The following is a 13088-nucleotide window of genomic DNA, read 5'->3' as shown; positions in this document are numbered from 1 at the left end:
GTGTAGGAAAAGTATTGAGAAAAAAATTCGGCACACTGACGAAAATCGGATCAAACTTGGTTCGATTTTTTTCACATATGAGATAAAAAAAGGACATCAAAATGAGGTCTGACACCCAGCAATGGATTAGTTAAAAATGGACTGAGAACAGACAGAAAATTGTTGGAAAAAACGAATGTTTAATGGACTTGGATGCCAAAGTCTAATCCGCAAAAACAAATGAGAATGTGACATGCAAAAATAAACGTGAATGGTTCCATTAAAACTCTTCTGTGTGCGATCTGTCTGAAAAACGTATGTGAATACAGCCTTAAGCAGTTTTTATCATCAGGCTGCAAATGTAACATAAAAGACTTTTTTATTGCAGCCGGATTTCCAGACCATCGGATGGACTAAGCTAAAAAGGACACGTGAGTTGCAATACGCAAATAGTGCAGGCACCGCAGCCCAGTAGGGCGCCATTTGTCCTTAAGGGACGGTGGATGGGAAAACTGCTCACGTTTTGCTCTTGAACCTTACTATAATTTGACTGTAGACCACTAGGGGGTGCTGTAGTCTGTTATAAAAAAAAACAACTTTTGACCATAAAGCAACTTACTCAGAATCAGCAGAATCCCCAGTGTGAAAAGGACGACTGCAAACACCAGACCTCCAATCCGCAGGCTCTCATAATCTGAGGAAAGAGCAATTCATACTACATCAGCTTAATGCAACATTTTACCACCTGCTGCAATACTTTATACATCATGTGGCAGTGATGGACACAGCGAGAAGAGGGCCCTTGTGCAAGAACAGGAGGCAGAAGTGGCCCCTTGGCTCCTGGGTGTACTAATGATATGTCCGCCCCTGTCATGCGGCAGCGGGGACGCTTTTTATTGTGTTGCTATCTTTCATCATATCATTTGTTTTATTAAATTGTGTGAAGACTATGGACTGACACTATGAGGATATAATTCTCACACTGTCTAACTAAATACATGTAAACCTTTGTGAAATGCAGGAACGGTAATGGGGGGGGGCAAATAAGTGGGGATTAAGAAAAATGATATTAGGGTGCAGTACAGGAAAATGGTATCAAGCAGGCACAGTATTGGGGCAGTACATGAAGAATGGCATTGAGGGGCAGCATGCACTGCATTAGGGGGCAGTAAAGGTGCAAGGGGATGAAGGAGTGAAGAGACGCACAGAGTTAATGTCTAACAGAGTGGTTGCAAGCGAACACCACCAACTGCAGGTCAAAGACGATAGAGAAAGTGAAAGCAGAAAAAATTGCATTAGTAGGAACCCAAGAATGAAGTGCATGTTCCCTAGGGAAAGAGATTGGAGAAGATTCCAGGTTAGGTGACACTTGAGCAGCTGTTACTAATTATAAAAGACCCAGGAGGGCAGTGAAGAGGAGGAGTTGGCACCTGAACCTGTAGCAGGACAGATGTGCACTACAGCGAGCTGGCTTATAGCCGCCATTATGAGAGATCAGATGCAAGTAAAGAGCCAACCCGAGTAGTCAGATGCGAGTGGAGAACTGAGGGATTAAATCCGGGTGATCCGAGGTCAGAGACGAGAGACCAGATCTGGGAGATCCAAGTTGAGTGAGCCGATCCAAGGCCAGAGCCAAGAGACCATATCCAGGAGATCTAAGGCAAGTGGGCCGAGCCAGGGCTGAGAGACCAAATCCAGGAGATCCGAGCCGAGTGAGCAGAGCCAGGGCTGAGAGAGGGATCAGATCTGGGAGATCCAAGCTGAGTGGGCTGAGTCGACTCAGTCGAGGTCAGAGCCATGAGACCAGATCCAGGAGATCCGAGCCGAGTAGGCCGAACTGAGACCAGATCCAGGAGATTAGAGCCAAGTGAGCTGAGCCAGGGCTGAGAAAGAGATCAGGCCACATAGGAAGGAAGTTCGTGTGGGCTGTTACTTTCAGCGTATACGTACGGTACAGAGTGGGGACCGGGGTCGGGCTTCAGGGAACGACGGCGGCCAGTGTGACGATCGTACCGTATACCAAGTAATTCAACTATCTGAGACTCGAAGCCTAGCAGTCAGTATAGTTGACCCCCATTAGGGCCTGTGTGACGATTTGGGCCGTCTAGAGGAAAGACAACGGTGATGGGACAAGGAATGAGAGTCAGGCCCGTTAGGTTGGGGCTTTAGGACTAGACAAGACTTACGATAACAGCCCCTTAACTGTAAACATAAAGAACAGTGGGCATATATATATATATATATATATATATATATATATATATATATATATACAGTGGGTACGGAAAGTATTCAGACCCTTTTAAATCTTTGTTTTATTGCAGCCATTTGATAAATTCTAAAAACTTCATTTTTTTCTCATTAAAGTACACTCTGCGCCCCATCTTAACTGAAAAAAACAGAAATGTAGACATTTTTGCAAACTTATTAAAAAAGAAAAACTGAAATATCATGTGGTCATAAGTATTCAGACCCTTTGCTCAGTATTGAGTAGAAGCACCTTTTTGAGCTAGTACAGACATGAGTCTTCTTGGGAATGATGCCACAAGTCACACCTGGATTTGGGGATCCTCTGCCATTCTTCCTTGCAGATCCTCTCCAGTTCAGTCAGGTTGGATGGTGAACGTTGGTGGACAGCCATTTTCAGGTCTCTCCAGAGATGCTCAATTGGGTTTAGGTCAGGGCTCTGGCTTGGCTAGTTAAGAATGGTCACAGGGTTGTTCTTAAGCCACTCCTTTGTTATTTTAGCTGTGTGCTTAGGGTCATTGTCTTGTTGGAAGGTGAACCTTAGGCCAAGTCTGAGGTCCAGAGCACTCTGGAAGAGGTTTTCATCCAGGATATCTCTGTACTTGGCCGCATTCATGTTTCCTTCAATTGCAACCAGTCGTCCTGTCCCTGCAGCTGAAAAACAAACCCATAGCATGATGCTGCCACCACCATGTTTCACTGTTGGGATTGTATTGGGCAGGTGATGAGCAGTGCCTGGTTTTCTCCACATATACCGCTTAGAATTATCACCAAAAAGTTCTATCTTCGTCTCATCAGACCAGAGAATCTTATTTCTCATAGTCTGGGAGTTCTTCATGTGTTTTTGAGCAAACTCTATGCAGGCTTTCATATGTCTTGCACTGAGGAGAGGCTTCCGTCGGGCCACTCTGCCATAAAGGTCTGACTGGTGGAGGACTGCAGTGATAGTTGACTTTGTGGAACTTTCTCCCATCTCCCTACTGCATCTCTAGAGCTCAGACACAGTGATCTTGGGGTTTTTCTTTACCTCTCTCACCGAGGCTCTTCTCCGACGATTGCTCTGTTTGGCTGGACAGCCAGGTATAGTAAGACTTCTGGTGGTCCCAAACTTCTTCCATTTAAGGATTATGGAGGCCACTGTGCTCTTAGGAACCTTGAGTAGTGCAGAAATTCTTTTGTAACCTTGGCCAGATCTGTGCCTTGCCACAATTCTGTCTCTGAGCTCCTTGGGCAGTTCCTTTGAGATCATGATTCTCATTTGGTCTGACATGCACTGTGAGCTGTGAGGTCTTATATAGACAGGTGTGTGCCTTTCCAAATTAAGTCCTATCAGTTTAATTAAACACAGCTGGACTCCAATGAAGGAGAAGAACCATCTCAAGGAGGATCACAAGGAAATGAGCAGCATGTGACTTAAATATGAGTGTCTGAGCAAAGGGTCTGAATACTTATGACCATGTGATATTTCAGTTTTTCTTTTTTAATAAATTTGCAAAAATTTCTACATTTCTGTTTTTTTTTTTCAGTCAAGATGGGGTGCAGAGTGTACTTCAATGAGAAAAAAATGAACTTTTTAGAATTTACCAAATGGCTGCAATGAAACAAAGATTGAAAAATTTAAAGGGGTCTAAATACTTTCCGTACCCACTGTTTATTTCGCTGTACACATATCCTGTTTAATTGTATTACTGTGTGCTGATTGTGCCATATTTTACTGTACTGTTATTGTCCGCTGTTAACCTTGACACCGTGCCTCCATATATATACAGTGGCGAAAAAAAGTATTTAGTCAGCCACCAATTGTGCAAGATCTCCCACTTAAAAAGATGAGAGAGGCCTGTAATTGACATCATAGGTCGACCTCAACTATGAGAGACAAAATGAGAAAACAAATCCTGAAAATCACATTGTCTGATTTGGAATGACATTTTTTTCAAATTTTGGTGGAAAATAAGTATTTGGCCAATTACAAAAGTTCATCTCAATACTTTGTTATATATCCTTTGTTGGCAATGACAGAGGTCAAACGTTTTCTGTAAGTCTTCACAAGGTTGGCACACACTGTTGCTGGTATGTTGGCCCTTTCCTCTATGCAGATCTCCTCTAGAGCAGTGATGTTTTGGGGCTGTCGCTGGGCAACGTGGACTTTCAACTCCTTCCACAGGTTTTCTATAGAGTTTAGATCTGGAGACTGGCAAGGCAACTCAAGGACCTTGAAATGCTTCTTACGAAGCCACTCCTTCGTTGCCCTGGCGGTGTGCTTGGGATCATTGTCATGATGAAAGACTCAGCCACTTTTCATCTTCAATGCCCTTGCTGATGGAAGGAGGTTTGCGCTCAAAATTTCACAATACATGGCCCCATTCATCCTTTCATGTACACGGATCAGTCGTCCTGGTCCCTTGGCAGAAAAACAGCCCCAAAGCATGATTTTGCCACCCCCATGCTTCACAGTAGGTATGGTGTTCTTTTTATGCAACTCAGCATTCTTTCTCCTCCAAACACGCCGAGTTGTGTTTCTACCAAACAGTTCTACTTTGGTTTCAACTGACCATATGACATTCTCCCAATACTCTTCTGGATCATCCAAATACTCTCTAGCAAACTTCAGATGGACCCGGACCTGTAATGGCTTAAGCAGGGGGACACGTCTGGCACGGCAGGATCTGAGTCCCTGGCGGCGTAGTGTGTTACTGATGGTAGCCTGTGTAGCGTTGGTCCCAGCTCTCTGCAGGTCATTCAATAGGTCCCCTCGTGTGGTTCTGGGATTTTTGGTCACCGTTCTTGAGATAATTTTGACCCCACGGGGTGAGATCTTGTGTGACGCCCCAGATCGAGGGAGATTATCAGTGGTCTTGTATGTCTCCAATTTTCTAATTATTGCTCCCACAGTTGATTTCTTCACACCAAGCTGCTTGCCTATTGCAGATTCAGTCTTCCCAGCCTGGTGCAGGGCTACAATTTTGTTTCTGGTGTCCTTCGACAGCTCTTTGGTCTTCACCATAGTGGAGTTTGGAGTGTGACTGTTTGAGGTTGCGGACAGGTGTCTTTTATACTGATGATAAGTTCAAACAGGTGCCAGTACTACAGGTAATGAGTGGAGGACAGAGTAGGCCTCTTAAAGAAGAAGTTACAGGTCTGTGAGAGCCAGACATCTTGCTTGTTTGTAATTGACCAAATACTTATTTTCCACCAAAATTGAAAAAAAAATTCTTTCCAAATCAGACAATGTGATTTTCAGGATTTGTTTTCTCATTTTGCCTCTCATAGTTGAGGTCTACCTATGATGTCAATTACAGGCCTCTCTCATTTTTTTAAGTGGGAGAACTTGCACAATTGGTGGCTGACAAAATACTTTTTTTCCCCACTGTATATATATATATATATATATATATATATATATATATATATATATTCGTGTTAGCTAAATAAATAGTTGTTTGTTAAGTATCACTGTCTCCTCATTGTCTGCGCTGTTGCATCCATTTACCTGTTAACAAATTGGGGACATTACAGGACTCATGGTATTGATTGGCAGCAGGCACGGTATTGGGGGGCATTACAGGACACATGGTATTAATGGGCAGCAGGCACGGTATTGGGGGGGCATTACAGGACACATGGTATTGACGGGCAGCAGACACGGTATTGGGGGGCATTACAGGACCCTTGGTATTGATGGGCAGCAGGCACGGTATTGGGGGCATTATAGGACACATGGTATTGATTGGTAGCAAGCACGGTATTGGGGGCATTATAGGACACTTGGTATTACTGGGCAACAGGCACAGTATTGGGTGGGCATTACAGGACACATTGTATTGATGGGCAACAGGCACGGTATTGGGGGGCATTACAAGACCAATGGTATTGATGGGCAGCAGGCACGGTATTGGGGGACATTACAGGACCAATGATATGGATGGGCAGCAGGCACAGTATTGGGGAGCATTATATGACGCTTGGTATTGATGGGCAACAGGCACGGTATTAGGAGGCATTACAGGACCAATGGTATTGATGGGCAGCAGGCACAGTATTGGGGGGCATTACAGGACCAATGGTATTGATAGGCAGCAGGCACGGTATTGGGGGGCATTACAGGATGCATGGTATTGATGGGCAACAGGCACAGTATTGGGGGTCATTATAGGACACATGGTATTGATTGGTAGCAAGCACAGTATTGGGGGACATTACAGGACACATGGTATTGATGGGCAGCAGGCACGGTATTGGGGGCATTACAGGATCAATGGTATTGATGGGCAGCAGGCACGGTATTGGGGGGCATTACAGGACCAATGGTATTGATGGGCAGCAGGCACAGTACTGGGAGCATTACAGGACGCATGGTATTGATGGGCAGCAGGCACGGTATTGGGGGGCATTACAGGACCAATGGTATTGATGGGCAGCAGGCACGCTACTGGGGGCATTACAGGACCAATGATATGGATGGGCAGCAGGCACAGTATTAGGGGCATTACAGGACGCTTGGTACTGATGGGCAACAGGCACGGTATTAGGAGGCATTACAGGACCAATGGTATTGATGGGCAGCAGGCACGGTATTGGGGGGCATTATAGGACACATGGTATTGATGGGCAGCAGGCACGGCATTGGGGGGCATTACAGGACACATGGTATTGATGGGCAGCAGGCACGGTATTGGGGGGCATTACAGGATGCTTGGTATTGATGGACAGCAGGCACGGTATTGGGGAGCATTACAGGATGCTTGGTATTGATGGGCAGCAGGCACGGTATTGGGGGGCATCACAGGACCAATGGTATTGATGGGCAGCAGGCACGGTACTGGGGGCATTACAGGACCAATGATATGGATGGGCAGCAGGCACAGTATTGGGGGCATTACAGGACGCTGCTTGGTACTGATGGGCAACAGGCACGGTATTAGGAGGCATTACAGGACCAATGGTATTGATGGGCAGCAGGCACGGTATTGGGGGGCATTACAGGACACATGGTATTGATGGGCAGCAGGCACAGCATTGGGGGGCATTACAGGACACATGGTATTGATGGGCAGCAGGCATGGTATTGGGGGGCATTACAGGATGTTTGGTATTGATGGACAGCAGGCACGGTATTGGGGAGCATTACAGGATGCTTGGTATTGATGGGCAGCAGGCACGGTATTGGGGGGCATTACTGGACCATTGGTATTGATGGGCAGCAGGCACGGTATTGGGGGGCATTACAGGACGCTTGGTATTGATGGGCAGCAGGCACGGTATTGGGGGGCATTACAGGACGCATGGTATAGATGGGCAGCAGGCACAGTATTGGGGGGCATTACAGGACGCATGGTATTGATGGGCAGCAGGCACGGTATTGGGGGGCATTACAGGACGCATGGTATTGATGGGCAGCAGGCACGGTATTGGGGGCCATTACAGGATGCATGTTATTGATGGGCAGCAGGCACGGTATTGGGGGCCATTACAGGACGCATGGTATTGATGGGCAGCAGGCACGGTATTGGGGGGCATTACAGGACCAATGGTATTGATGGGCAGCAGGCACGGTATAGGGGGGCATTACAGAACGCATGGTATTGATGGGCAGCAGGCACAGTATTGGGGGGCATTACAGGACGCATGGTATAGATAGGCAGCAGGCACGGTATTGGGGGGCATTATAGGACACATGGTATTGATGGGCAGCAGGCACGGCATTGGGGGGCATTACATGACGCATGGTATTGATGGGCAGCAGGCACGGTACTGGGGGCCATTACAGGATGCATGGTATTGATGGGCCACAGGCACGGTATTGGGGGGCATTACAGGACCAATGGTATTGATGGGCAGCAAGCACGATATTGGGGGCACTACAGGACGCATGGTATTGATGGGCAGCAGGCACGGTATTGGGGGGCACTACAGGATGCATGGTATTGATGGGCAGCAGGCACAGTAAGGGCACCTGGGGCAGATTTAATAGACAGAATATTAGGCATCGCCTCAGGCTCAGTATTGGGGTACAAGCTGACACAACATTGGGTGTCCGGACTTGAGAATTTGCATTGCTAGAAAGGGTATGCTGCAAAAGTGAATAGCCAAAGATGTCTGGGCAGTGAATCTTCAGAGGACAGATGTTGATGAAAGATGTCTTTGTGATGGTCTGGGAGATGATCTTAGAAAAGACGTCAACAAGGAGTCATTCTCTTCAGTGATCGGGGCAGTGTACAGTGTAATGGCGTCCGCTCTACAGCCTGTATATTACTCACATGGACTAATATTATTCAATTGGGCTTTCCAGATGAGAGTTTTTTCACACGGGTCGAATGTTCTTGTGAAAAAAAAGTGCACTATTCTCTTCCACATTTTGGCTAAAACTCGCTTATTCTGGTCCATGGGAGCGCAAAGAAAAACAGATCCCATGCGGATAAAGAGTATTGCATCTGATTTTTGTGAACACTGCAATTATTAACATGGGAAACTGTATTTGGTCTTGCTCATTTTAGTTACTGCTGATGTATAACAATGAATACCATACGGAGGGTATGTTCACAAGAAGTATTTGCATCGCTTTTTGTTGACATCCGCTTCCCTTACCGTAGATAAATGGATTTGTTTCCTTTTTATCTTCTCCGACACCTGCATGGAAAACAGAAAAAGATCACAATGTCTCAACACATAGATTTACATGACTATATGTGGTACTTTTACTATAAGTTCAGTATCTTCAGTTACTTCATGGAAAAGGTAACTAAACCTTGAAAAATTTTTGAACATGTTAAGCAAAATGTCTATCATTTTAATCCAGAGACGTCCTTTAATCACTAAAATCAAGGTTTTGTAAATCTATGAGCCGGTATAGCATTCAAACCACTCTCTCTGTATCAGCTGAGCGCCTCTGCCCCTTCATTTCAGTGATCAGTGGGGTCTCAGAACCGGGACCCCCATTGATTAAAAGTTCTAACAAAGTTTTTTTTCCAAATTTTACTTACCCTACAAAATAACCACCCCATCACCACTATGATTCCTCCAAATAGAAGTTTGGCCATTGCCAGCTAGAAATCCAGACACAGGAACTACATGTTGTTTCAGGTTACTGCTTTTTACAGATGCTACCCTTGTTCTGCATTCATTTTGATACTCTATATTAGCCAGACTAGAGCAGTGCAAACGCACTCGAATGCCAGCATCTTGGGCACCTCTCGCAACTACTTTGTCCTTGTGACGATAAGGCACGTCAGAATGTCACATCAGACCTAGTGATGAGACTAATCGCAAGAGCCATCCAGAATGCTGGCAATCGAGTCCCGGCCAAGGAAGTTTACACGGCCCTGATCTGGCTGCTACGGAGTACTGAAGTGGACACTGGACCAGAGTAGTGCAAATCTTTTTGCTACTCTCTGCTGCTTTTCTAAGATTGAAAGTCATGGAGGACATGGTGTCACACCCCTTGTCATGGGTATACTGTGACAGAGAGGGTCCAGAAGATCACCGCGTCTGGTCACCCGAACTCCTACACTGGTTAGAACGGCTTTAGCATCTTATACAACAGTGCATGTTTTCCTTGCTCTGTCATTGCAAGGGTTAATCAGTTCAGTTGATCTCCTGGAGCTCTACAACCTTGATTGTCCGAGCTGTTCAGTGTTGGACACTTCCCTCTGCTATATATGTTTGCCACTGGCACTTGGGAATTGCCAGTGTTAATTCTTACTGCCTGGTTTGGAGTTGGAGGTGTAGTTCGTGTTTGGAGTACGTGTTTGGATATTTGTTCAGGAGATTGCTAAGTGGAGATTGTTTGTGTGCACATCCTCATCCTCTCACATTTGGTTTCTCCTTCCTATACCTTCCCTGTGTCTCATTCTGTTGTTTGGTGAGTGTATTTTGTATGATGTTAGTTTTCATTTATTCCTGTCCATCTTCCCTTGTTTGTCTGGTTAGTGTTATCCTATACACTTTGGCCACACACCTCCCTGGGTGGAAGAGGGAACAGATAAGGGTTAATTTAGGATCATAGCAAGGCATGTGACCCCGGCATCTCCACTTTCAGGAGTAATCCGGGGGACAGGGATAGACTAGGACACCCCTTAAGGGATTGGGTAGGTGCCCACAGTCACCAGTTACTACGTGACACCCCTGTGGTGATTACCCATTACCAGGATGTGATACTATTTGGACACTAGACATATGGACATATAGACTGCTTTCACATTGGCAAAATGTTATGATTGATTACAGCCCCTACCGTCCTTATTGACATGCTGTTTTTTTACTGCCGCTGTTCAGACTCAATAAATTGTACAGACTGAAGAAATTATGTTTGTTCTTACCCAATACTGGTACCAAGACAGAACAGAGGAAAATCAGAGCAGTCTCCATGAGCCCTGCAAGAAACAGCAAGATGTTGGTGAGAAGGAGGCCGACTCATGAATTTATTGAGAGTATATACAAACATCATAGTATAGTTAAATAGAGATAACAGAGTATGTTCATCTTCTCTGCTAAGGAGTGCACCCCTCCCCTGCATCCAGGCTTTCTGCTTGTTGGGGAACGACGTGCTCCTGATGATTGACAGTTTGGACCAGCGCATGGCCACTGTGCACTGTCCCATGCTGCAAGCTTCGTCTCTACAGGTTCAAAAGAGTGCAGAGTGCAATGGTCCCGACTTTGGATATGACTCTGTTTAATGCTTTAAAAATGGACACAAGCTTTGTGTTCTTCCCAGAGGTACAAGGTGCATGATCACTTCAGCTTTTACCTCTGTGACAGGTTCTCTGTAATGAACATGTAGTTCTCTGCTTCCGCAGTAGTATTGGGTGAGCAGCACTGACATTTACATATGGTTACAGATGTACAGCGAACCATATGTAACACATAATACAGATACAGATACAAACAGCTATGCCAACTTCACAAAAAAAGATCTCTGAATACTGCAGTGTTTTTATGTGGTGCTATTCATGGCCATCATGGAAATTGGGATGCATTATCACTTCAATTGTGATATGTTAGACACAGATACAGTACAAGATACAGATACAGACCCTAGTACAGATACAGAAAAAAGTACAGCCAATGTCAGAACAATGCAGCCAGCAAGAGTTACATGAAAAGTTGAGCTTTTCTACAGCTATTGTGACAACTAGGGTGTAAATTAGCTCACGGGAGCACCATCTTCTTGGTGATGAGTGGTAGAAGAACAACTTTCATTCCAACATAATTAGTTTTAAAACTTACAGTAAGTTTTTTTTATCGTCATACAATGAGAAGCAATTCACAAATTAAGTGCTACACAAATTAGGTCTGCATGACTTCTCTGTATCTCTGACCCTGACTGCACTAACTGCAGACACTATAAAGTCCAACAACTTCACCCAAGCTTAAAGGGGTATTGTCAAGTTTTGAAGTTATCCCATATCCCCAGGATAGTGGATAACTTCCCAATCATTAGGGTTCCGATCGCTGGTACCACCCACCGATCACAAGAACCGGGGTATGAAGAGAGCCATGTAGATGGAGCAGTGGTCTATCATGTGCACTACTGCTCCATCCATTATTAATGGGACTGCTGGAGATAGCTGAGAGCTGCATTCAGCTGGTGTTTAGCTCTTCCATAATGATGAATGGAGCAGTAATGCACATGATGGACCTCTGCTCCATTCACCTGGGGCACTTCAGACCCCGGTTCAGACAATTAAGACCCGTAAGCTATCGCCTATACCTTTAGGGAAAAAAACTGTCAGGTCCAACTACCAAACTGCCTGCCACTCCTTAAAAATCCACACCCAGAAATAAATACAAACTAGTTTTGCTGAGAATCCCAGAATTTCAGGTTTCCTTTATCTCATCCAACGTTCCTGGGTAAGATGCACCTTCCCTCCAGTACTTCTCCTGCTGCGGGATCACACTGTATGAATCCTGAAAACCATGCCTGGTATTCAGCTATTGATCTCCAATGCCCCCAGCAAGGCAAGGATTGTTGCCTCCAAACTTATGAAACATGAGAACTCCTTGAGTCGTTTTCACTACTCCAGTATTGAACCCCTTATCCCCCAAGCACATAGAGTATATCATAATTTCAAGAAAATACTGATGTAATTATCCTTTGCTCTTTGATCTCCTAGATTTTTTCAAATTTTTGCTAAAATTTAAAAAATATTATGTTATATTTTTTATTACATTTTCTTGTTTATTTTTATAACCCATCTCTATCCCTAGTCCTAAACTAGCTGTAAGCCTTACTCTACCCCTAGGCCTAAACCCAAATCAATCCTTAACCTTATTTAGGGTTAGAAAAAGTGTAAAAAATATAAAAACAGCTCTTAGTAATGACTGAAGACAGTATTGAATCATGTGCACTGCAAAATTTTGCATCCTCATAAACTTTGGCACCATGGGCAACCACCTTCCACTGGACCACCCCATGCTACGCTGCTGCTCTAGTGTGGATGAGACCTAAGGCTTATTTGCATTAAACTATAAGAAATATGCCTAAAATGATGTTTATTTTGCTATGAGGTTTCTCCAGACCCAAAAACCACACAAGGAAAATATATCTAAAAAAAAATTATACTAGTAGGTCCTCACCTGGCTATTTACACCCCCACTGTAGCTGCCGGAGCTTCCCTGATACTCCATGTGAGTCTCCGCATGGGACCAGGTTCTCCCAGCGCAAAAGTCCATAGGGTTACGTGACCCGGTCGTGTTGCCCCCCATGTGACTGTGCGAGGACCTGGGAAATCTATGCAGAGGATCAGAAAAGCTGCGGCGGAGGTGGTGGTGATGGAGGTGGCGTAAGGAGCCAGATATGGACCTTTTTTAAAAAAATATTTAACCCTTTCCTAACCCTCAAAAGATTCTATCAAAATGGCAGCCGG

The 13088-nt window shown here is 44.9% G+C and overlaps 1 protein-coding gene and 1 long non-coding RNA gene across 5 annotated transcripts in view; one reads left to right on the top strand and one right to left on the bottom strand.

The window, feature by feature from the left end:
* LOC141172643 (FXYD domain-containing ion transport regulator 6-like) overlaps window positions 1-13088 on the bottom strand; it is a 118457-nt gene that overhangs the window by 8407 nt on the left and 96962 nt on the right. For all 4 annotated transcript variants that reach the window (XM_073657066.1, XM_073657063.1, XM_073657064.1 and 1 more), the window contains exons 2-4: window positions 10542-10595; window positions 8812-8853; window positions 599-673 (exon numbers count right to left, since the gene is read on the bottom strand). In XM_073657066.1, coding sequence (XP_073513167.1) covers window positions 599-673; window positions 8812-8853; window positions 10542-10590 — 166 coding nt within the window. In that variant the 5' untranslated portion in view covers window positions 10591-10595. The remainder of the gene's footprint in view (window positions 1-598; window positions 674-8811; window positions 8854-10541; window positions 10596-13088) is intronic.
* LOC141172645 (uncharacterized) overlaps window positions 1-13088 on the top strand; it is a 132852-nt gene that overhangs the window by 69657 nt on the left and 50107 nt on the right. The gene's annotated exons all lie outside the window — the stretch shown is intronic.

This window comes from Phyllobates terribilis, unplaced genomic scaffold, assembly GCF_046119375.1.
Source record: "Phyllobates terribilis strain yellow unplaced genomic scaffold, ASM4611937v1 Scaffold_12__6_contigs__length_324123572, whole genome shotgun sequence".
NCBI lineage: Eukaryota > Metazoa > Chordata > Amphibia > Anura > Dendrobatidae > Phyllobates > Phyllobates terribilis.
The sequence above is the reverse complement of the archived record's forward strand: the minus strand, read 5'-3'. Positions and strand labels throughout refer to the sequence as shown.